At 55.1% G+C, this 24,692-nt stretch overlaps 1 protein-coding gene across 9 annotated transcripts in view; it reads left to right on the top strand.

Moving 5' to 3' along the window:
• Positions 1-24,692, top strand: part of DGKD (diacylglycerol kinase delta) — a 110,325-nt gene that overhangs the window by 70,657 nt on the left and 14,976 nt on the right. For 6 of the 9 annotated variants that reach the window (XM_060151814.1, XM_060151811.1, XM_060151817.1 and 3 more), the window contains 18 exons: positions 3,912-4,016; positions 4,271-4,403; positions 5,188-5,294; positions 5,621-5,746; positions 5,896-5,998; positions 6,681-6,843; positions 9,312-9,420; positions 12,028-12,167; positions 13,085-13,169; positions 14,283-14,377; positions 14,461-14,560; positions 14,637-14,916; positions 17,403-17,564; positions 18,371-18,499; positions 19,715-19,811; positions 21,965-22,138; positions 23,783-23,879; positions 24,021-24,128. In XM_060151814.1, coding sequence (XP_060007797.1) covers positions 3,912-4,016; positions 4,271-4,403; positions 5,188-5,294; positions 5,621-5,746; positions 5,896-5,998; positions 6,681-6,843; positions 9,312-9,420; positions 12,028-12,167; positions 13,085-13,169; positions 14,283-14,377; positions 14,461-14,560; positions 14,637-14,916; positions 17,403-17,564; positions 18,371-18,499; positions 19,715-19,811; positions 21,965-22,138; positions 23,783-23,879; positions 24,021-24,128 — 2,313 coding nt within the window. The remainder of the gene's footprint in view (positions 1-3,911; positions 4,017-4,270; positions 4,404-5,187; positions 5,295-5,620; positions 5,747-5,895; positions 5,999-6,680; positions 6,844-9,311; positions 9,421-12,027; positions 12,168-13,084; positions 13,170-14,282; positions 14,378-14,460; positions 14,561-14,636; positions 14,917-17,402; positions 17,565-18,370; positions 18,500-19,714; positions 19,812-21,964; positions 22,139-23,782; positions 23,880-24,020; positions 24,129-24,692) is intronic. The other 3 variants (XM_060151815.1, XM_060151813.1, XM_060151812.1) reach the window with 2 other exon arrangements.

Genomic DNA, 24,692 nt, shown 5'->3' with positions numbered 1-24,692 from the left:
CCCCTGAATCCTGCCTTCTTCCTGCCTCGGACTCATCCAACACCTGCTTCTCTCCTGGGTCCTGTCCTGCCCGCTGTGTCTCCAAAACCAAGGGGTTCATTCAGTAGGAAGTCCTGTCCAAGGCTTCTCTCTCAGAAACAGCCTCCCCTCTCCCTTCCTCCTGAGGAGACCCTCCCAGCGTCATCTCTCCCATGAAGCTTCCCCAGGGCTGGAGGACTCTTGAGGAGCTTGCAGGCGACCAAAGGGAGGCGGAGCCTCCAAGGGAATGGAGTGATGAGCCGTCTTGTGGGCAACTAAGAAATACGGCTTCTGTCTCAAGGTGGCAGGGCGTGGTCGGAGAGAAGCAGAGGTTGATTTTTATTTGATGGGCGTCCTCTGTGATGATTCTCATGATCGGGAGGTGGACTCTTGGCACCAGAATGGTCTCAGGGAGATTTGCCCACATGAAAAGCCATCTTTTAGTTCCATCAAAGAGAAAATACCCTAAGGTCAGGACCTAGAGCCTGAAGTAGCACCAAGAGTAATGGTGGTGGGGTGTTTACATACGAGGCGCTGTTCTCAGCACCTTACGTGGTCCCTGCCCCACACTTCACAGCACCGCTAGGATGCGACAGCACCATTAATAGTGCCAGTTTTCAGGTGAGCAAGTGGACGCACAGGCAGCTGCTCCAAGTTACACATCTCGCAGGGCTTCAGACCAGGGGTGTGTTGGGCCCCCTGCTGGGTCCTGTGCACATTTGGCCCCGTTCAGTCCCGTGACAACCCTGACTTCTAACACCTCTCCTTTTCCAGAAGGGAAACGTTTCCCAAACAGTCAGTGGCCAGGTGGGATTCTGTCTGAGGTATCTTCAAACAGGCGCAAGAGTTTAAACAAAGAAGGCTGAAAACCAGGTTCTTGGACATTCATCTGTTGGTCAAGACCTAAAATAGGATGGGCATAAAAAATCTCATTGTTCTCGTCTGTAGATATCATAGTAACTCCTAATAAATCCCTGAGTTATGCAAAATAAATGTACTATTTTTCTGTAACTGTATTTATTATGCTCATAAAAATGTTCAAGTATGAACATTGGAAAGTATGAACCCTGGAGTGAATTATAAAGAAGTGTTTGCTGAGATCTTATAGACTTACAGATGCTGATGAAAATTCCTTATGCACTGACCCCAGGCCATTGGCGGTTGCCAGGCTGCCATGACCTTCCGTGACCACCTGGTCCAGAGCACCCACCAGCCCCCTTGCACATGACCCGCTTCCTGTCAGTGTCTGAAATTGTTTTGTGGTTTGTCTGTCTCTCCTCAGTGCAAGTTCTGTGTGAGTAGGAACCTTGCCTGTCATGGCCTTGGGAGCCCATGTCCAGAGCAGACACTTGGCCTGCGTCTGCTGGGAGGGTGGGGTACAGCCGCCTGCCGTGCTCTCCAGGAGTGAAAGAGCAGCTCCCACCACCTGACCCCAGGAGGGTGCGGCTGCTCCAGGCCTCTGTGTTCTGTCTTTCTGTCTCCCTGCACCCTCTCCTAGGCTTACCTCTTTTACACCCAGCCTGGTCCCTACGTGGAATTATCGTGGTTACCCCGGTCATGGAAGAATGAACAGCACCGTGCATTTGTGACCCAGTTCTATTTACCCCCTTCTGTGATTAAGCTTTGTAGGTAGTTTATGGAAATCACGGAAGAGATAATCTATAAAATACTATTTCTAAATTTTCTGAGCCAGAAACATGATCATCTAATAACTTAAGTTGGGTATTCCTAAATTGGATCTTTCTATATAAATTAAAGCTCTAAAATGGGCAGACATCTAAAAGTTAAATAACGTATTTTATAGGTGAATCCATGAGGAAGCAGACATTTTCCTAACACTGCTGGTGGGAATGCGAAATGGTACAAACCCACTGGAGGGAAATTTGGCGATAGCAGCAAAATTACGTATGCATTTATTCTTTGTCAGGGCAGTTCTACTTCTAGGAATTTATTCCAGAAATACCCCAGTAAAAAAATGAAAAGATCCACGTAAAGGCTGTTCATTGTGCTGCTGTTCGAAATAGCAAAGGATTTTCAGTAACATAGACCTTCCGTGAACAGGGACTGGTTGAACAGACTCTGGTGCTTCTATGCAGTGGAGCACCGGGCAGCTGTTGGAAGAATAAGGAATCGCGGTCTTTTGCTAAGGAGTGATGGCCAGGATGTGTGCAGCTGACCCTTGAACAGCGCAGAGGTCAGGGACCCTGACCCTCCGCGCAGTTGGAAATCCAGGTATAATTTATAATCGGCCCTCCTTTGCCGCGGTTCTTCCCTAGCCATGGTTCACATCTGTGGATTTAGCCAACCATGTGTCATGGAATATTTGCTGTTGGAAAAAACCGGCGTGTAAGTGGACCCTTGTAGTTCAAACCTGTGCTGTTCAAGGGCCAACTGTGATTAAATTAAAAAAACAGAGAGTGGACAGAAGGGTCTGTGGTATGCTACTGTTTTGAAAAGAGAGAATATGAATATATACATGTATTTGCATGTATCTTACAAATAGGAGGATAAACCATACTTGTATTTAGTTTTCAAGCTGCCTTTTGGGAAGGGAGGGAACTAGGATGAGGGACACATAAAATCAATGCCTTATTTTGTCAGTTTGACTTTGGGACCATGTAGCTATTTTACAGCATTATAAAAATAATTAGGTAAAAGGTTTTGACTTAAAAAAATTTTGATAGACATTGTCAAATTTTTCTCTAAAAGGTTTATACTCTGTTTCCCTCCTATGAGTACTTGAAGAGAACTCTCTTCTCTCATACCTTTTCCAACACTGGATTATTGTCTCTAAGAACTGTGCCAATCTGATAGGTGAAAAATAGTTTGCTGTTTTCATTTGTGCTCCCCAGTGATGAGAGTGATTAAGCATCTTTTCATTCCTTTATTAGCCATTTTGTATTTCTTTTGTGAAATGCAAGTTCATAGCCTTTTTTTCTATTGATTTATAAAATCTCTATATGTTGTAGGTATAATTTTCATTTGTTGATTATTACCAGGTTCATGACCTCATTTCTAGTTAAATTGTTCAGGCCTGACTGTAGTAGCTGGTTGTTGTTCTGTTGTCATACAGTAAAAGGTTTTTTTAAAAGAACATTTATGTATGATAGGCTTGAAATGCACAGGAAATTCCTACAGTAACTGTGGATCAGACTTCCCTAAACTGTTCAAGTGCTACGTGTCAGCTTGCGAGCTCTTTGGTGCAATGGAAACTGTGTTTTCTTTTCCTTTAAAAAAAATTGCTGGTACTTCCCTGGTGGTGCAGTGGTTAAGAATCCGCCTGCCAATGCAGGGGACACGGGTTCGAGCCCTGGTCCGGGAAGATCCCACGTGCTGCAGAGCAACTAAGCCCATGCGCCCCAACTACTGAGCCTGCTCTCTAGAGCCCGCGAGCCACAACTACTGAGCCCATGCGCCACAACTACTGAAGCCTGTGCGCCTTGAACCCGTGCTCCACAACAAAGCGAAGCCACCGCAATGAGAAGCCCGTGCACTGCAAGGAAGAGTAGCCCCTGCTTGCTGCAACTAGAGAAAGCCCACATGCAGCAGTGAAGAGCCAACGCAGCAATAAATAAATAAACGAATAAATAAAATTGCGTATGACTGATTACCGTGTCTCAGTAGTAGATAGTTGGTAAATGTCCACTTGAGTTGATTTTGGTGAATCTGTAATCTAAATTTGATTGTCTTCTTGGTTTGAGATTGTTCTTGCCTTTTAATGACCCATGATAACCATCTTTATGTTCTGTTCAATTGAATACCTGAATGAAACAGTACTTTTTCATGAAAAAAGAAAGTATATAGTGAAGGTAGGTTTTTAAAAAGTTTTCATAGTTGCTAGCATTTGTCTTCTGCTCATGGACATGTTGCATGTTTCTTGTTTCTTTCTCTAGGTCATCACTCCATGTAGGAAACTCATCCTATGTGCAGATAACAGAAAAGAGATGGAAGACTGGATCGCAGCGCTGAAGACGGTCCAGAGCAGGGAGCACTTTGAGGTGAGGGGAGGAAGCCCTCCCTTTTTGTCGCCCTCCCCCTTGTATTCTGCCATATGAATGTCCCCCATGCTGGGCCGTTATGGTCTGGAGCTCACTTTCTCAGCGTGCTCCTTGCAAACTTAAGGCTTGTTGCTCATCTTTGGGCCATCGGGCAGTGACCCTGTCTGATTTCTTATTGAATCTCGTCCAAGTTACTGTGTTTAGGGAGGTCAGAGGGTTGCCTCATCTTTGCCATCTTTGTTCTTTGTTTGCAGCCTACCCAGTACAGCATGGACCACTTCTCAGGGATGCACAACTGGTATGCCTGCTCCCACGCGAGGCCCACCTACTGCAATGTGTGCCGAGAGGCTCTGTCTGGGGTCACGTCCCACGGACTGTCCTGTGAAGGTACGAACGATGAGTTTCCCGCTGGGAAAAGTGGCCTGAGGTTTGACATGACAGAGCCTTAGGAATCCAAGCACAGTCCCCTCAGGTCAGTCAGGAGTAGAGTGGCTTGTATGACTCCACCCTTGTTTACTGTGCCTGCTCAGGAGTCTTTGATAAATTATTATTTGTAGTAACGGAACAAAGTAAAAAGAAGGGAATTGGTAGTAATGAGACACAAAGAGGAAACCTAGAGGACACAGGGAAAAAGGAGTTAAAGTCTCTCTCAGCCCCTCTCTGGGTAAATGGTCCTCCAGATCTAGAGGATAGAGCCCTGGGCTTGGGCAGGAGCAGAGAGAGGTGGACCGTGGCCCCGGGCCCAGTTCCCACCTGCCGCCTGATGTCGTACAGCCTGTGAGCTTAAGAATGGTTTTTACAATTTTAAAAGGTTGAAAAATATCAAAAGAAGGCAACTGTTTTGTGACGCAGAAAATCCCGTGAAACTTAAATTTCAGTGTCCGTATGTGAAGTGTGGCCACGGCGGCCCTTGTGCTGCGGGGACAGAGCCGAATGGTTGGCCCGCGGAGCCTGAGCTGCTTTGTCTCCGGCCCTTCACAGAAAGCCTGCCGCCCCCTGGCCAGGCTGGATGCCTGGTCTCCCTGTGAGCAGTCTCTGCACGCATCCTGGTGGTTTCGTTTATGAGTAAACTAACCATATATGTTGGTTCCCAACTTTCCCAGGAGAGCAGGGCAGTCCACCCCAGACCATGGCCGCAGCTCCGAGGGTTAACGTGTTCATTCTCTCACAGTGTGTAAGTTTAAGGCCCACAAACGCTGTGCTGTGCGTGCGACCAGTAACTGCAAGTGGACCACGCTGGCCTCCATCGGGAAGGACATCATCGAGGACGAGGACGGGGTATGCCCGGGGACCCTGCACGGCCCTCCTAGCACCGGGGCGAGAGGCACGCCCACCACCTCCCGCCTGTGCTCAAGTTTCTTTCTTGAGGACAGTGAGGGCAGGGTTTCCCTTGGTTGGTTACGCTGGTGTCTGGGGGCCCCGAGCTCTGGCCAGTCCCTGTGAGTTGTGGATGCCGGCAGGGAGCAGTGGGCTGGACAGGGCTCTGCAGACCCTGCCCCACCCCCTCGTGGAATTCATTTTGGAGCATTTTTGCCTGAGGGTCCCCTTGGCCTGCGTGGAGGCTGTGAGGACGCCCCCGGTGCATGTCTCTGTGTGGCTTGCAGATCGCCATGCCTCACCAGTGGCTGGAGGGGAACCTGCCCGTGAGCGCCAAGTGCACAGTGTGTGACAAGACCTGTGGCAGCGTGCTGCGTCTTCAGGACTGGCGCTGCCTCTGGTGCAAGGCCATGGTGAGCGAGCGCAGCTGCTGGGCAAATGCCAGATGGGCACAGGCCGGCCGGGTCCGAGAGCACAGCTCCTGCAGCGGCAGGGCTGGGGAGAGCTCTGGGGTGTGGGAGGGATGCCGGCGCCCCCTGTGACGAGCGGATCCGTGTTCCAGGTGCACACGGCGTGTAAAGAATCCTTATTGACCAAGTGCCCGCTGGGCCTGTGCAAAGTGTCGGTCATCCCGCCCACCGCTCTCAACAGCATCGATTCTGATGGTGGGTACCACACGCTCTCCCGTCTCAGCCATTTCCTCGTGCTTCCTTCTCCAGGCCTTCTCCCCTCCCCCGCTCTGGAATTGGTTATGTCAGTGATTTTGAGATGCGGTCGGGAAGAGGTCAGGCCCAGCCACTGTGGGGAGAGGAGAGGAGGTGATGAACAGTGTCCTGACAGCTGGGCTTCTGGGCACCTTGGACTCAAGGCCAGGACCTTACTTGAAGGTGGGTCCATTGGCTATTGAGTAGAAACCGAGTCTAAGATGCTTCTCCTTCTTTGACATGGGCTGTCCGTCAACTAGGCTCGTCTAGTAGCTGATATTACACGCTCTTCCGCCTCTGCGCTCGCTTGTCCAGATGGTACACGATGATGCATGTTAACAAGTGTTGGTGGGAACTTGGGAACCGGGGCACGTGTCTCAGGAAGTCACCTCTGCTAGATTGAGAGCAGTGTCTGACATTTAGAGTCCTGCAAAGGTGAGGTCAGACCAGATGAGGACTCACTTCCCTCTACACGGGGGATGGCGTTGTGGAAACGTGGATTAATGTCTTGCTGGTTTCCTGGGTGTGTATGTGTAAGTTGTAGGTCCCACGGGGGGTGTCTACTTGGTACACGGTTGAGGGCGCCCTGATGTCTTTCGTGGCTTTCAGATTTTCTTGTGTCCTTTTCCATCCTCACACCTAGGCTTCTGGAAGGCCACGTGTCCTCCATCCTGCACGAGTCCATTGTTGGTCTTCGTCAATTCAAAAAGTGGGGACAACCAGGGTGTGAAGTTCCTCAGAAGATTTAAGCAGCTGCTGAACCCTGCCCAGGTCTTTGACCTCATGAATGGAGGACCACACCTTGGGTAGGAAGCTTGTAAAATATATCTTTCTTGGAGTTTAAAAAGCGTTCGAAGAAAATGCGTGCTTATTTAAAGATTCAAAGATACAGAAAATTTAAAATAGGAAATAAAAGTTACCCTTCCCAAATTCCACTGGCAGAGGTGTCCACTCTGAATGTTTCATAGAGTTGTGTGTCCTTCCAACATTCCAGTGTGTGTTTCAGTCGTGTGCACACACAGACTTTGAAACCAGGTGGGGGCCTAGGTTACCTGCCCTTGTGCGGTGTGCTTTTTATGGGTGTCAGCCGACAGCAGTGTGGATGTGTTCTGATGTCAGTAGTTACAGATCTGCCTCATTTTTTTGAACGGCTGCTTAGTATCGAGTAGGAAGCTTTTCTCCAGTGAGGCCAAAAGGGAGATTTTTCATTTTAGAGGGCACTTGAGTTTACTTAAGTTGCAGGTGCCATGACATGCAGATGTGCAAGGCCCCGTGTATCTGGCAAAGTAAGAGACCTGATGTGTGCTTTCTAGTTTTATACGATCCAGAGGTTTGTGGAAAACGTTTGCTTTTGTAAATTCTGGCATTTGAACCAACTCCTTCCCCGTTTGGAAGCACCGGCTCCAGGTGGGAGCTCTGCGAGCCTCGTGGCGCGTGTGGGAGGTGGTGTAGGATGTTTGCAGCGGACAGTGCCCGCAGAGCCTGCTCTCTGGGGTGGGGGTGGGGTGTGCTCCTGGGAGGTTCCCTGGAGGGTGTTGGTTTTGGAGCTGGGTGCTCCTGTGACCTGAGCCTGGGTCTGGTTGGAGAGACCTGCTGTTGGAGAATGGTCACCGGCGGCAGCTCTCTAGCCTGTTTCCTTGGTGACAGCACCCCCTTCCCTGGAGGGACCCTGGAGGTGCCCTGCGGGGATGCACCAGACAGGTGCAGGCCGCTGCTCCCCGAGGTGCCAGGGATGTTGGAGGAATGGCACGAAGGGGTGTTGGGCAGGGCGGGCTGCACAGTAGGACGGCAGAATGAGCATGTGTTCATTTGGAGAAGCATGCAAGCCCCACAGCTAGTAGTAGGCGTTAAGGACGAGACAGGACGATTCAGGTGCAGACCCGCAGAGGTGCGGTGCGCTTGGCTTAGACAGGTCCCGTTTCTGGGAAGCAGCCTTGCTCTCACACTGTTCCTAAGAAAACTTAGAGATACTGCTTCATTTTCCTGATTCCTGGCCTTGACGTGTCCCCTCTTCTCCAGAGAGCGGGAGGCCTGAGGGAGGTCAGTGTTCTTAAAGGACACGTGTGGCTGCTTCTCTCCCAGCCTGAAGGTCAGGTGCAGCCTCGCCCCTCTGTTACGTCCCGAGTTCCCTGTCACCTGGTCCTGTTTGTTGTCTGAGGCCTTCCCCCGGCTCGGTCTGTGCTGGATGCAAAGCCCGGCCAAGGGGGCGCCCTGCCTGCCGGGGACGGGTGCGGACGGACAGTCCAGGCCCAAGGCAGGCGATCTGTCTCGTTGGCAGTGTGGTGTGCAGGTTCTTTGGGAACCAGGAGAAGGGGCTTATGAGTCAGATGGGGGTCTCAGTTTCCCCGCCAAGCTAGCATTTGAGGAGAGTTCGTGGTAATGGGGAGGGAGGCAGGGAGCCCTCTAGGCAGAGGGTGGGCTGTGTGCAGAGGTGCAGACACATGGTGGCAGCTCCTGGCCAGGGAGGGCCGTGGGGGCCGCTGAGAGGTTTGAACCTCTCCTGGAAGCAAGCGGCCCCTTCCAAAGCCGGACACCTGACGACACTGGTTTTGGGAAGATGAGGCTGGTAGCACGAATTGGAGGCATCTTGAAGGAGACGGGAGGCAGGTAGGAGGCTCCTGGAGGGGTTGCGAGAGGGGACAACGGGGCTGCCCGGTAATTGGGTTGGTGGTGGCTCTGCCTTTCTCTGAGGAAGGAAACGTCGGTCGAGGAGGCGCCCGTGCGACACCGAGTGGCACGTTCTGGTAGACAAGGGCAGGTGTCCTTCAGGAGAGCCGAGGGATCATCGTCAGGGTCATTCAGGGTCATCAGCGTCTGTGTCGTCCCTGAAGCCAAGATGCGGATAAGGCCACCCAGGAAGCGGCTGGGGAGTGAACAGAAGGCTGCCGGGTGTCCTGGGAGGAACGCTGTGAGCGAGGGGCAGGGCCGCCAAGAGGAGCACAGGAAGGAGACGGAGCTGGAGTCACGAGGGGCGCGGGGTGGGTCGTCACCTGGGTGGGCGGAGTGGCCCAGAGGACAGGGACAGCGTGGGCAGGATCCTGCAGCCCGGGGCTCCTGAAGACACGTGCGGCCTTTGCTCTCAGGCGCCTGGCGGGCCCCCAGTGGGCGGAGCCTGAGCACAGCCGGGCTCCGGCCTCTGAGAGGCTTTTTCGCGGGACAGGCCGCAGGGTCGGCCTTGAGCACAGAGGGTGTCCCCCGGCCCCAGACTGACTGGCCGTCGGCTACCTGTCCTTTAGATGGACCTCATTTCATTGACGTTCTGTTTTCTCTGCAGCCTACGCTTATTCCAGAAGTTTGATACGTTCCGGATTCTGGTTTGTGGTGGAGATGGCAGTGTTGGTTGGGTCCTCTCTGAAATCGACAGCCTCAACCTTCACAAACAGGTACCTGGGTTTGGAGGGGCCGGCCCCACGGGAGAGCGATGCCACCGTTACAGAGAGGCTGGGTCATCTCAGGGGGTGCTTCTCGTCCCCTTGGGGTGGTCTTGGAGGGAACAGCAGGTAGCCTGATGGCGTTATGGGCCCAGGGACCCAACAAAAAGAACACTTCCATCCCTGCAGTTTCCAGGCACGGGCAGATCTGGGTGCGGCTCCTTATTGGGTAGTGATGTCGCCTACTGCCTGATGCCTCCTGCTGGCGAGCAGGGCTCAGAAGTATACTTGAGCTTCAGGTCAGGGTAGGGTTGTTTTTTAAGTGTTGATTTATTTTCTGCTCCAGCTCCCTCACCCCCCCGCCCCCAATAATTAACCGCTGCCAACATTTCAGTAACTATCCTTCAGACCTCTCTCTATCAAAATGTATATATAGTACAGTGTGCAATGCAGTTTTAATTTAAATGGACTCATGGTACCCTGTCAGTTTTTAATCAACACATTGTGGGCACTTCTCGATCCGTCAGTTTCAATGGAGGCCCATGTGATGGTTTTCCACTGGGCAGGGCAGTGCCAGCCCTGGGTTCAGCTCATCTCCCCCCATGGACGGACACTCAGATTGCTTCATAATGACAGTGCTGGTGAAAACCATGTGTACAATGTCCCAATTATGTTCTCTTTTGAAGAGCGCCCAAATGTAAATTTTGGTGATATTGCCAGACTGCTCTCCAGTTTCTATTCCTAATGCTCATAAAACTGTCTTTTCGCATATGCTGTCCACTGTACATCTTAAGGCTTTTGCCCAACTTAGTAGACAAAAAATGGTATGTTTCATTTTTATTTAATACTGGTGAAGTCAAGCATATCCTCAATTAACTATGAAGTTTTAAATGAATCATCTGTTCATGTTTTTTTTTTAACCTAATATTCTATTGGGATATTTACCTTTTTAAAAAATTGATTTCTAAGGATTATTGTTATATTAGGGATGTGAACTCCTTGTTGCCCATATTTTTCCTCATTTGTCACTTGTCCTTCAACACGTTGGTGGTCTTTGTAGGCAGGGTGGACCTTTTGCTGTCAGCGTTTAGCTCCTGGAATGACGTTGGAGTGGGGACCCTGGGTGTGAAAGTAACTGCTCAGCTCTAGGGAGGCCAGTTGCTCGGGAAAGAGAGCACTGCCCCCTCGTGGTAAAGTTAGAGCAGTACACTTAGGTCCAATTTTAGGTTTTGTTCACTTCCAGGATTGTTACCAAGTTCATTATCACAAGTCAGGAAGACAGGTTTTCATGCATTCAGCTGAGTTCAGGGAGCATCATTTCCTTTGACTTCTCTGTGGCCCGTGATCCTACCCGATATCCAAGCCGGAGATCTGACAGTAGTTCTTGAGCCTTCCCTCACCCTCCCTCCTCGTCCTGGTTAACCTGCAGCCCTGGAGTGTCCAGCACAGCAGTGTGTGCTGCTGAGCGCGTCTGGCTGGCCCCAGGCTCCATCTGTCCACTCCTCGAGGGGGCCTTCCCCTCGGGCCGTTCTGCTCACGCACCTCCTTGAGCCTCTCGGACCGCGCCGGTCCCCACCTCCCCAAGGACCTTCTTTGGGACAGCTCTGCTCCTGCACCCTTGCTGAGCGCTCCCCAGTGGCTCCTTGCCTTAGGAGAAGGTCCGGACTCAGAGTGAGGCCCCAGTTCAGCTCCTTCTTCCTCCTCTGCTTCTCTGACTGCTCTCTCCTCACTGCCCTTCCAGTCTGAGCTCTGACTTGGTGGGGGGTCACCTCTCCCGGAACGCCACTGTCCCTTCACCGTGCTGCCTGCTCCTTTCCTTTAAGGCTCCCGGAAGCCGGCGCCGGGTCGCCTCCCCCCGGTGCTGGGGCTTCCTGGTCCTCCTCACCTGCTCTGTCCAGCTTGCTGTCCCTGGCAGGGTGGAGGGCCTCCCTCAGTGGCTGCGGCAGGTGACCGCAGGCTGTGCCGTGCTCAGGGGGGACCAGGGACCCTCCCCCACCCTGCGTGTCAGGCTCGGAGGTCGAAGGCTCTTGGGCAACTGGTGTCTGGGGAGCTTCCTAAGCACTGAACTGACGAGGTGGGGTTTCCACAGGGGGCTCTGGGTGGGAATTCCAGGTGGAGGGTGGGGCCTGAGCAGTGCAGGGGGTCTCTGGGGAGTGACGGGCAGGGGGGTGCAGGCCGAGGCCAGGGTGTGCTCCAGTTTGACGGCCAGACTGGAAGTCCTGGCGCCTGTCTTGATAGGACTTAAAGCCGTGGAAGGTGCTGTGAGGGGAAGGAAGGTGTTAGTTAGTGTGGTGCTGTAGAGGGCGGAGAAGCAGGAGGAGGGGAGTCGTACAGACTGATTCTTCGGGGGTTCAGGTACTCAGCAGTCAGCACTGTGTCCACAGCTGTGAAGGTGGGAATGTAGATCGGGGAGGTTGTAGAGGACTGATCGTCAGATGTGGCGGCAGATGAGAAGCAGGCCTGTGGGTGGGAGAGGAATTTTCTGTCGGATTGGAGAGACATCTGTCCTGCCTAGTGGCTCTGCCTGGAATGCGAGCACCACACCGTGTGAGATCAGACCTCACACCTTGTAGGTGAAAAGGAGGGTGTTTGATGCCATGTCTTCCCCCCGTGTCTCAGTGTCAGCTGGGAGTGCTGCCCCTCGGCACAGGGAATGACCTGGCTCGCGTGTTAGGCTGGGGCTCGGCCTGTGACGATGACACCCAGCTCCCGCAGATCTTGGAGAAGCTGGAAAGAGCCAGCACCAAGATGCTGGACAGGTGAGTGGACCGCACAAGTCCCCTTGACTAGGTGTTCTCAACCCAGGGTCCCTGGAAACATAGGCCCTCTGCAGTTACTTGTAAAAATTCGGCCTGAGCAGGAATCCTTGTTTCTGGTGGGCTTTACCTGGCGATCAGATTATGAAAGAGCTGACGAGCAGAACAGGTTGGCACTGTGCCCTCGAGCGGTCAGGTCTCACCAGCCAGGCCCGATCCTCTGGGCCGTTAGAGAAGGTGGCCCTGTCCGCTTTGGCCTTTGCAGCCTCGTCTGATACCTGTCAGCAGAGTCTTGCAATAAGGAAGACTTATTGCACAGCTGAGCAATCCCGTGTTCCCAGAAGAATCTCAGTTTTGGACAGCTCTCCTGTGTGTGTTTAGAAGTAACTTGGGTCTTCTCGAGCGAGCTGCTCTTAGTGCTGAGCTCACGTATGAAAGCCCCTGACCACAGCCTGCGGGACCTGGTATTGCTGAAATGCCCGTATTCTCTCTTAGGCTCCTGCGCTGCAATAAGCAGGTGTGGTCTTGAACCCTCTCCAGCTGCCTCTACCGTTTCTTCTCTATTGAAGGGAGGCCTACGTGCCTTTGGAGGCTGTGAAATGCTCAGCCCCCACGGGAGAGCTGGCTGCTGGCCGAGTGATTTTAGCTCTGAAGAGGGGAAGCCCATTTTCCCAGAAGCAGCATTATGGGATGCCTCTCACCACCTTCAGTGGAGCTGCAGTGTCCAATGGGTTGTGACGTTTGTTCTCAGCTAAGTGAGGAGCCAGGTTAGGGACACGGGAGTCAAGATAAATGCTTAAAAATGAAGTTAGGGCTGTCATAAGATCAAGCCCCCAGGCCATGAGTCGGGGAGGTGGGAGAGGCACGGGGCCTGCCTCGGGGTTCGAGCTGACCTGCTGAGAGCTCCTTTGTATGTGCAGGTGGAGCGTCATGGCCTACGAGACAAAACTCCCCCGGCCAGCCTCCTCTTCCACTGTCACCGAAGACTTGAGTGAGGGCTCCGAGGTATTTCCAGTTGCCCTGCCGCGTGCTCACACTGTCCTCACCACTTTGGGGCCCTGCCTCCACCCTTAGACATCCTCCCCTAGGTTAGACCCGCACAGGCGCAGGGCCAGCCGAGGTGGAGCTGCAGCCCATGGCCTCTGCCCCACAGGATTGGTGGTCGTCTGGGGGCCTCCTGGGGTGTTGCTGGATTTGGGGTCCTCTGTGATGATGGCCCTCTCGGACTTGCCGCCCCTGCTGCTGGTGCCCCCGCCCAGCCCAGGCTCCCGCTCTGGGCCCGCCTCCTCCACGTCCTACCCTTGCCGTCGGTCTGTGCTAGTTCAATGTTCAGCTCTTCTTTTCACTTTACGCTGGTTTTTGTCATCAGTGGTTCCGCTCAGGGCCCAGACGGGCGCAGCGCTGGGCGCCCAGCCATGCTCACCCCACTGGGCGAGCTGGCTGCTGGCTGACCAGGAGAGAGGGCTCTGCCAGGGCCCGTCTGCCCCTCAGGAGGGTCAAGGGCAGCAGTTGGCAAACTACAGCCCCCCAGGCTACACCTGCCTGGGCTGCTGTGACCTGTCCTGAGAGCAGGGAATGGTTTGCACGTTTTAAGAGAGGGAGCGTACGTACGTATACAAAGCCTAAATATTTACTCTCCGGCCAGTAGTAAAGTTGGCCAACCCCGGGCCAAGGTCTAAAGAGAGGGCTCGTCACACAGGGTGAGCGACCCCAGTTCTGCAGGCAGGGGTGAGCGGTGAAGGGGGTGATTTGTATCGAGAGGTGGAGAGGGGCCCAGGCCGAGTTCCAGCCAGGCAGAGAAATGCGACTGGAGCCTCAGCTGAGGACCCTGCCTGCTGCCTGTACTGCTGAGGAGGACGCGGGATTCAGGACTCCAGTCCAGCACAGGCTGGCGGTGTTGAATCTCCGACGAAAGCAGCACGAGCCATTCACGAGGTTTTATCACCGTGTTCTTTTCTGTTAAGATCCCTTCATCCACAGCTCTGTGAAGCTTTTGAAATCTGTCAGATTAGCGTGAAGTGAGCTGGGGCTGGCCGGCAAGGGGCGGGGGTTAGTGTCGAGCTCACCGGGCTGCATCGTGGGGCTGACAGTCGCCCGCCCTGTTTGGGGCAATGGCAGGTGCAGCAGATCCTCTTCTATGAAGACTCGGTCGCGGCCCATCTCTCTAAGATCCTGACCTCCGACCAGCACTCGGTGGTGATCTCATCAGCCAAGTGAGTGCCCAGCGGCCTCAGGGGAGTCAGGGTCCCAGCCAGGACTGTCTCTCTAGAAGCCTCTTCCCGCGTTCCCCCCACAGAGTGCTCTGCGAGACCGTGAAGGACTTCGTGGCTCGGGTGGGGAAGGCCTACGAGAAGACCACCGAGAGCTCAGAGGAGTCGGAGGTCATGGCCAAGAAGGTGCGTCCTGGGCACCTGGGGTGGGTGTCAGGGCGGGGCAGCAGCCCCTCCACTCCCTCCTCTGTTCCCCGCCCAGTGCTCTGTCCTGAAAGAGAAGCTGGATTCTCTCCTCAAGACCCTGGATGACGAGTCCCAGGCCTCGTCCTCTCTGCCTACGCCGCCCCCCACCATCGCCGAGGAGGCGGAGGACGGGGAGGGGGCGGGCGGCAGCTGTGGCCCCAGTTCCACCGGGGACCGCGCCGTGGGGCCGGCCTGCCCAGCCCGGCCGCAACTATTCCGTCCTCGGGAGCAGCTCATGCTGAGAGCCAACAGCCTGAAGAAGGCGATTCGCCAGATCATAGAGCACACAGAGAAAGGTAGCCGGGCTCTGGATGCCGCGGGGCTTTCTGCAGGCCAGCCCCGGGCGCTCCCAGTTTCCCCCTGAACGTGGCGCGAGACACAGAGGGACCCACCGTGTAGGCCAGAGCCGCTCTGGACCGCCTGACGCAGGCCAGCGCCTCCTTCCTCAGGGCCTGTGCCCGATGGAAAGACACTGAGCGGACGGCAGAGCCGAGAGGGCGCCCCCAGCTGGTGGAAAGGTGCCTCGCGCGGGCACACGCGGGGAGCGTGTTGGGGGACCCACTCCCTGGAAGTGTCCTCACCTGTGGCAGCTCTGGCAGACCTCGGGCGCAGCCGGGCCTTGTCCGCTTAGAGGTGGGACTGTCTCTGGGGGCGGGGGGTCCGAGGAGAGCCTCCGTGCTGAGACCTGAGGTGTTCTGAGGACACCCGCGGAGGACGGCCCCGTGCCCAGGAGGGAGGTGGGCCTGGGCCAGAGGTGGGGGATGAGGCTGTAGGACGATGTGAGGGACAGAGAGGTGAGGATGGGGTCGGAGGCCGGGCGCACCGGGGCGGTGCTCAGAGACGGGGGGACACCTGACCGCAGGAGCGCGGGTGGCTGCCCTCCACCCCCCATTCTGCCAGCACGTGGGTGGGCGGGTGGGCAGCCCCGCTGCGAGTCTCTTTCTGCCTCAGGTCTGACTTCTGATGCCAGAACCCCCGCCTGGCCGCCCACCCCCACCAGCCCCCAGCTCAGGGTCCCACCCCCGTGCGTCCTGTTGAGCATCCGCGGTGTCTGGGGGAGCAGGTGTCCCGCAGGGGAGGCTCCTTCCCCCGGGTCTAACTCGGTGTGTGCCTGCGGTGCTGGGCGACGCTGACGATTGTAGGGGACGGGGCAGGGGGAGTCCACCAGCTGTGGAAACGCGGTGGGGCCTGGGGCCAGCGGGCGCTCAGTCCCCAGGGGCCCCGCCTCTGCCTGTCGGGGGGTTTCCGGGGTGCCGCTCAGCACCCCTTATGCAAACCGGGACGTAAGGGGTTGGGGGCTGAGCGCTGTCCACTCCAGAACAGGCGGGGCTCAGCAGCACGCTGAGAGTGGGGACCCCCCAAACCCAGGGTGGAGAGGGGCTCCAGGGGCCCCCCCGTTCTGGAGGTGCTTGTGGATGAGCTGCTTCTAGAGGCTCCCTTGTGACCTCCAAACCGGCCGCAGGGCTGTAGCTGTCCGGCTGTTGGGGGGGGGGTTTGCTTGTAACAGTTGTGCATTTGTACAGCCCCTTTTCTCACTGGTAGCATTTTTGCCCACTACCATCCTTTCTTTCTTCCCCCACTTAATTTTGCTTCTGCCTTTTTTGTTGGCAAACACGACTTCAGCCTTTCTTTCCTGACATGTGAAATTTCAGTTTCTCTGGGGTTTGTCAGAGGGCGTGGGGATGGCGCCTGAACTCAGGTTAAAAGGAGAAAAAACTTCCAATAAAAAGATGTAAAACTACCCTCTACCTCTGGCCGGGCCCAGCCTGTTGCGCCCTGGCCATGGTGGGGCAGCCTGTGACGATTTATTTCAGTTTTTGCAGGACATTCAGGTATTGAAAGGGAGGGGGGAAAAAAAGACCAAAAAAAGAAAAAAAAAAGGTGTGATTTTGAAATTGAAAAGGACACTGAAAGTTTACATTTTATAACATTATGTGCAGATTGTATTTAAAGCAGAAATATTTAAGACAGTTGTAACCCTATAAAGCTGATGAAATATTAAAACAAGACAAAATACTTTTAACAGAAAGAAAAAAAAAGGCGGGGGGGGCGTCTGCGCTGTGGTGTCTGAGGCAGGCGCCGGCTCCAGTGGTCGAGGGGCCCGGGGCTTGGACAGGTCATCGGCCCTGGTGTCCCCTGATGCCACTGCTGAATGTCCTTAGTCGGCCTGGGGGAGAGAGGCACCCCTGCATAGGGTTAGAGACTCGCCCAGTCGATCGCTCCCTTTTCCTAGACTCTGCTTGCTAAGCTTTGAAGAGAACACTGTAAAACCACAGTGACTGTGAACTGCATTACCTCCACCCTCACCCAGACCCTGAGATCCTCCCCAGCAAGTTTTCTTGTCTTATTTCTCGGTACCTTCAGAAACCATCTCATACCTTTTCTGCTCTCATCAGACCCTTTTCTCTCTGAGCAGATCGACCTGCTGCTTCTTACAGTGAGAATAGTGAGGTCGTGACCTGCCCCTGCGCACCGGCGGGTGCACTGTTCCCTCCGGGCTGTGCGTGCTCTCGCGCGTTACTCCCCTCCCCTCTGTCTCTCCCAGCCCTCGGCCCTCCTCCCCAGCCAGCTGGCACGAGTGTCCCGGTGCCCTGTGTGCCGGGGCCGGAGAGAAAGTGGGACGGGTCGGAGCTTCGGGTCTAAGCCTTCAGCCGAGACGACGTTTGAAGGGAGATGAGTGAGATGAGGAGGGGGTCCGCGTCCAGTGGGAGCCCCGCCAGCCCGGTGATGCCTGCGGGGTAACGTCCGTGCGCTCAGCCGCAAATACCCTTGCCTTGCACAGCTGTGGACGAGCAGAACGCCCAGACCCAAGAGCACGAGGGGTTCATCTTAGGTCTCTCCGAGTCGGAGGAGAAGAAGGACCTGAAGTCGGACGACAGAGCGTGCCACGGCGAGGGCCACGGCGAGGGCCACGGCGCTGCCAAGGGCAGGAGCCTCCGCAGAGGTACAGTGGCCCTCGTGACCCGCGGCGCCGCCATCAGGCCTTTTTGTCTGCGCTGCTCAGAAGCTTGCCTTGGGAAGCTTACGGGTGCTTTCTTACAGTTTCTGTGGCCACTTGGAAGTGTAAAAAGTCTCAAACAGGCGACCTGTCTCACATACCACCTCCTTTCGCCTGGTGCAGGCCTGGCGGGACCCTGGGCAGGGGGCGACCTTGCTGCTGGGGCGGCGCTTCCCTCTGAACCTCCCTGCGCGCCCGGGGTCCTCACCCAGGGCTTGGGGCCTCCTGGCTGCAGCTGGCCACATGCCACGTTTGCTCCAGGTGGTAAGGGACCACCCAGCTGTACGGGCCACCACCTGGGGACCCCTAGCCCTCCTGGAACAGCCCCAACTCTGTGCGGCCCCCTCGCTCGTGGCCTTTACGAGCCACCGGGAGATCCTGCCCCAGAGTTTCCTCCACCACGTTCCTGTGCAGGACTCCCCTCTGCCCGTGCACAGACCCCGCGGCCCAACTGCGGTTGCAGGCCGCCCCTCCCCCTCCCTGGCCTCGTCAGGTCACCTCACATCAGCGCGGCCCCAGCCCCTCAGGGGCCTGTGTCTCTTTGGCGGGTGCCCGAGCCCGCTCGCCTCTGCGTCCCCTTTCTCGTTTCCCCTCCTTGCTCACTGCCTCGCTCCTCGTCTTGCACACTCGGCCGCGGCTGGTGGCGCTTGTGCCCACTCCTCGCTTCCCTTGGCCCCCCTCCGCCTGCTCCTTTCTCTGATGAACGCTGCCAGTAGCTCAGTCGCGTTCTGTTTTCTGTTCTGTTCTCATAGTGTCCAAATCCCCGTGTGAAAAGCTGATAAGCAAAGGAAGCTTGTCCCTGGGCGGTTCTGCCTCTCTTCCTTCGCAGTCAGGAAACCGGGACAGCCTGCCAGCACTGAACACGAAGATCCTGTTCCCCAGTGAGTGCGGCACCGCACTGTGTGTCTGGGGGAGGGGCGCAGGCAGGGCGCTAAGCTTTCCAGCTCAGCGCCCAGCTGTCGCTCTGCCTGGCAGTAGTCTGAGGGGTTAACGAGACCAGGCCCCTGTCTTCCAAGAGTTCACAGATCCATGGGAAAGATAGGCAGAATTTCAGAGTCATGTCACGGTATGAAAAGTGCTCTTGTTTATTACAAAGAGCAGACGGCATTCAAATCGTTGCCCTGGGGTCCCAGGAAGATGTCACTGAGGAGGTGATACTCGAGCTGGGTGCTGATGGGTAAATAGGGGTTGGGCTGAGTGAAGAGGGAAGGGCCGGCAGGTCGTGACGGGGAGCCGGTGGATCACCCCTTTGTTTCCAGCATGATTGCAGAAGGAGCACAGCTGGCCACCGGGAGAGTCGGGCCCAGTGCCCTTGCCTTGCCTTCATTTCGCCCAGGATCATGTCAAGGCAGCTCCTGGTGCTTCTTCCCTCAGGGGGAGTCACGATAACACTCTGTGTCTGTAGTAGGAGGGAATGGTCCCTTAACCAGCTTCCTGAGGCCGCTTCGTGAGGCCTGCTGGGCAAAAGCTAGAGCACACGCTGCTCCTGTAAGTGATTGGCAATCGCTAGGTGAATCTCATTTGAATAGAAAGAAAATTGCGGAAGCTCTAGGGAAAAGAGGCTGAGACAGATTTGGTTAATAAGCAGCAAAGATGTTACTGGAAGGGATGGATTGGCAGAATGTTCAAAAGCAGGGCTCCATCTCAGCCTTACTGTTTATAATTTAAATTTTTTAAATTGGTGCAGGTATCTTGAGGGTTCTGGTCACCTGGAGGGTTCCTTGTTTAACCTTTTCTCATGAATTTAGCCTTATAAAGTTGTATGACTAGACCCTACGATTAGTTGCAGTAGGGATCATTTTGGTGGAGTTTCTTAAATTAGTGAGAACTATCTTTGTAAGGTCTTTTCTGATGTGTCTCATAGGTGTTGGTTACCACCCGGCGTTCATTTTTGTTCTGTGAATATGGATTTATGACAGCGATTTTTGCCCTGAGACTATTAATTGTCAAAGTTTGGACATTTTTATGCGGTATTTTAGAAACATCTTATTATAATAACCTTCTGAAGAACATGTGGACCATTAGCCTCAAAGACACGACGGCCTCTTCATTTGGGAGCCGCCAGGCAGTACTGTCTCCTGTTTTCTCCCTTACAGATGTTCGCGCCGGGATGTCTGGTTCCTTGCCTGGAGGTTCAGTCATCAGTCGATTATTAATTAATGCTGATCCCTTTAACTCCGAACCAGAAAACCTGTGAGTACGGGGTAAACCAAGGGGGCATGTTGTTAGCTGAATGCTGGAGCGTAGAAAACTGGCTTGGAATTAACTAGAGAAATTCGTGAGCAGCTGCCTGGGTGACCCTTTTCCAGCTGGTGTTGGCCAATAAGGAAAACCTAGTAGGTGTGAGGCGTCCGGGGCAGAGGGTGGGTTGGGAATGTCTGGGAAGGGAGGCGCCGTCCTGGCGCGTGCCTGACCTTCTGGGGCCTCGGCAGGCTTGGAGACTCTGCCCGTGTCCTCGGTCGTCCTCCCCGCGGTCCTTGCTGGCCCTGCGTTGGCGCCGCCTCCTGACCACCTTCCTTCTGGCAGGTCTGCCGCTCCCGTTAGTGTAGCTCCCAGGCTGGAAGCGCCTTCTCGCCGTGCCTGGGGAGATGCTGTCCTCTGGGGAACGAAGTCCCGACGCTGCTCTGCGCGCCACGTGCTGTGTCCACTGCCCAGCGTCAAAGGCAGTGAGGGCTTTCGCGCAGCTTGTTCTCGTGTGTGTAGAGACCGTTGCGGGGACACATGGTATTTTGAAAGCCCAGCCTTCTAGATTTCCCTTCCTGCTGGCTGATAGCAAGTTCTGGGCAACTAGTGGCTAGTGGCAGCTGGTTAAAAGTTGTCCACCATGTGTGTCCGGCGTGGTGGGGAGAGTAACAGTGAGAAAGGTGCGGTTCAGAGACTCTGGCTTTCGGGAAGCAGAGCTGCAAGCCTGCACAGTGGCAGCCAGTTTTCCTGCAGGGTGGCCTGGGTTCCCACACCTGCTCCAGTGCTGGCCCGCGTCCTTGTCCCCAGCCTGGCACCACCCTCCTGTCTGCTCCTCACGCCGGGGCCTGTCAAGGCCTGTGGTCCTGACCCTTCCTGAGTTGTTCTCCCCAACAAGGCCAGAGCTGTAGGCTTACATGAGCAGCGCCCACAGAGGCCTCCGGAAGTAGATGTGCTGTCTCTTTCTGTCACCTGAGGTCCCTGCATTTCCGCACCTGGCAGCGAGGGCTGTGGTCTCTTCCTTCAGGGAGAGGCTTCTCCTTCCCCTGGGGAGACACAAGCTGCTCTCCTCTCCTCCCTCCCCAGCATGGTGTGCCGGGCCTCGTTCACGGGGGTGAGGGTCCGGAAGGAGTCTTACCTGCAGTGGACCTGGGACGTGGGGCTGGGCTGGACATTTTCAAATTGGGGACTTTGCTTTGATTGGGTCTAGGGACGTTTGAAGGACGTTTTGGGATCCAGGGTGTAAGCACGTGTGAGCGTGTGTGCCACGGATGTCATCAGGTTTAACGTTGCTGATGGGAACGTGAGGTGATGCAGCCACTTTTAAGACAGTCTGGCGGTTCCTCAAAACCCAGGGTTTTTGGGCTTCCCTGGTGGCGCAGTGGTTGAGAGTCCGCCTGCCAATGCAGGGGACGCAGGTTCGTGCCCCGGTCCGGGAGGATCCCACATGCTGCGGAGCGGCTGGGCCCGTGAGCCATGGCCGCTGAGCCTGTGCGTCTGGAGCCTGTGCTCCGCAACGGGAGAGGCCACAACAGTGAGAAGCCCGCGTACCGCCAAAAACAAACAAAAACAAACAAAAAACCAAGGTTTCCACGTGGCCCAGCAGGTCCCTTCCTAGGGTTACTCCCAAGAGAAGAGAAAACACGTCCCCACTGAAGTGTGTGTACGAGTGTTCACAAATCATAGCTCAAAGGTGAAGCAGCCCAAAGGCCCATCAGCCAAGGATCCCTGCAGTGGGTCGTCGCTGTTCCCCATTAACCGGGCTGAAGCCCTGAACTCAGGTGAACCCAGTGTTCGTGGCGTGAAAACGTGCTCAGTGATGGGAGCCAGACGCAAAGGGCCACACGCTGTGTGATTTCATTTCTAGGAACCATCCAGAATCTGGAAGTCCGCAGAGGACAGAAAGCAGAGTAGTGGTTGCCGGCGCTGGGGAGGGGTTGGGGCTCCTGGCTGAAGGATGTGGACTTTCTTTTTGGGGTGATGAGCTGTTCTAAAATTGATTGTCGTGACTCTGAATACGTGAACAATCACTATGGAGTTGGACATTTTAAATGGGTAAATTGTATGGTATGTGAGTTATATCTCAGTAATGCTGTTACCTCCCCGCCACCCCCCAAAAAGAAAAACAAAAACAAACAAACAAAAAAACTGAGTTTTGCCCTCAGGAAGAACTGCTTAGAGGCTGGCATGCAGGGTTGTTCTAAATGGCGTGAAACGCTCCTTTGCAGAGAGTATTACACAGAGAAGTGCGTCATGAACAATTATTTTGGCATCGGCCTGGATGCGAAGATCTCCCTGGACTTCAACAACAAGCGTGACGAGCACCCAGAGAAGTGCAGGTGGGTGCCGGCTCCTGCGCACGCCTGTCCTTCGGGTCTTGTGGTGGTTTCTCCTTCCGGCCGTGGGGTAATTTCTGGGGCGCACAGAGCCCTCAGGCAGAGTACAGACACGGAGCCCGAATGCCTTGTCAGAAAGCGGGGCGCATCTGTGTGTCATGGCCACGGCAGTGGCATCTCCATGTCACCCTCAGGTGGGGTTAGGGCTTGCTCCCCCGCAAGGCCCTCGAGCAGGCAAATGCCACAGGAGAGGCCCCGGGGGGGTGTTTCGCTGGGGGTGTTCAGCTTCTCCCCTAAATCACCACGTACTGTCTCCCCCTGGTCGGGGAGAGGACGGAGAGAAATGGGAAGGTTTCCTCCTGGCTGAAGTAGAAAGTCCTCTCCTCCGGGGAGACGTGACAAGGGAAGAAGGGAGTTGATGTCTCCTGCCCCACCCCACGGTGACCGTCACCTGGAGGGCAGACTGTTCAGCTGTGACTTTCTAGAACTAGAGGCAGGAAAGCTGGGAGTAGTTTGGGCGGAGAACAGCCATTGATGCAGGAGGAGGGGGCCCCTTGCTGGAGAGCCTGCAGACCTGCCCCCGCCAGGTGCCCTTGTCACTCGGAGGGAGGCGGTCACAGTGACACCTGACGAGTTGCCCGGCAATCCCCCGACTCCTGTATGGTTGGACCTTTCTCGGAAAACAAAATCAAGCATAAGAACTCAAAAACCTTGGAGCTCTGGGGCTCGAGTATCAGAAAAGGCTCAGAGGTCCCCAGGGGGCATCCCTGTTACACAGTGCATGATGGGAGCCCAAATCATTTGAAGATACCCCTGTTAGTCTGAATACAACTGAAAAGGCATTGAAATGCATGTAATTTATCAGAGCAGAACAGGTGAGGAGCAAGGCCGCATGTGACATATTTTTAGAAACTTGGGATCCTGGTATGTAATCTTCCCTGAGTTTGTATCTTTGAGAAGGTCTACTTAGAAAATGCCGCTTCTACAAATCTACCCTTAAAAAGTAATTGGGAACTTCGGCAAAGAGGCGTTTACCAAGGGCCACTGCCATGTACGTTATAGAGCTCAGGGGTGGGAACAAGTAGAGACCCGTCAAAGGGGTTAATTCAGCAAGTGCTGGTGGCAAGTGCCCCGTTGTGGTCATTCGTGCTCAGGACACAGGGCGGTGCTCTCCGTGCAGGGCGAAGTGCACAGTTACCGCTATTTCAGCTGTAAATCAAGTTCCTAAGGAAATACACTGAAGCATTTATCATCAGTACTTACAGATGTGGGGATTGTGAATTCTCCTTTGTGCTTTTCTGCCCTTTCCAAATTTTCTGTGGTAAGCATAATTTTATAGCTGGAAAAAAATTGTGATTTATACTTTTTTTTGTGAGGTTCTGTAATGTCTTACCTTTTTTACCTCTCAGGGTATGATTACTTTCTTGGCAGTGTTACTCTTTAGCAGAATTTCTGGTCAGTGAATGTATCTCTTTAGCCCGTCTCGCGTGGACATGTGACAAGGGCATGTCCTCCTCATCTTAACGGTGTCGCTGCTGGGAGTGATTGCCCGGTGTGACCCATCTGTGATGAGGTGGCAGCAAGGGCCGTAGGTAGCTGTGTAGAGAAAGCTGAGACCCACGTCCGTGCTTTGCTTTCCACCCCTAGGAGTCGAACCAAGAACATGATGTGGTACGGAGTCCTCGGCACCAGAGAGCTGCTGCACAGAACCTACAAGAACCTGGAGCAGAAGGTCCTGCTGGAGGTGAGCAGGCGGCCCCCTGCCGGCCCCTCTGCTGACCCGGTGGCCCCTCGGCCTTAGCCCAGGGCGGTGTGCTGGGGGGAGGGAGCCCCCAGCTGAAGCCTGGATCTCTCTTCTCTCCTTTTACGCATTTCTACCACTCAGTGTGACGGGCGACCCATCCCACTGCCCAGTCTCCAGGGAATTGCTGTCCTCAACATTCCCAGCTATGCTGGAGGGACCAACTTCTGGGGGGGCACCAAGGAGGACGATGTACGTACGGGGGTGCTGGGCGGCGTGGGCCCGAGCCCAGGGAAGGGGATGGGGGCGGGGTCCCGAGAGGCGGCCCCTTCGGGAGCCATGGAGGAGCCTCCCGCTCTGGGGGTGCTCTGTCAGTGAGGCGGAGGGACGGGTGGAGCGGGGCCCCTGTGCCGGCAGCGGGGGCGCAGCGGAGAGCACGGCAGGCAGGCCCCGCTCCCGCGGCCTCGACAAAGGGATGCCAGGCAGGACAGGCGTGGTCGCAGGCGTGGCTTGGAATCCGGGCCCGTATCTGGGAAGGCTCCTAGGAGGAGGGACACCTACACTGAGACCTGAGGGTGATGCGGGGTTGGACAGGTCAGGTGGGTATGGGGCAGGAGGAGGGAGCAGCGTATGTGAAGGCTTGGCGGCCAGGCAGGGCCGGGTGCGGACAGGAGGCTCGCTGGTGTGTGCGTGCTGGGCGGAGCACAGAGAGGTTAGAGCTCCCGTGGGGCCGTGTAAGCCAGGGAGGAGTTTGGAATTTATGCCGAGAACTCTGGGGGCATTGATAGGTTTTAACCAGGGGCCTGACTCCCTTCG

This window comes from Lagenorhynchus albirostris, chromosome 6, assembly GCF_949774975.1.
Source record: "Lagenorhynchus albirostris chromosome 6, mLagAlb1.1, whole genome shotgun sequence".
NCBI lineage: Eukaryota > Metazoa > Chordata > Mammalia > Artiodactyla > Delphinidae > Lagenorhynchus > Lagenorhynchus albirostris.
Note: the sequence above shows the minus strand (reverse complement) of the source record. Positions and strands in the feature narration are given on the sequence as shown.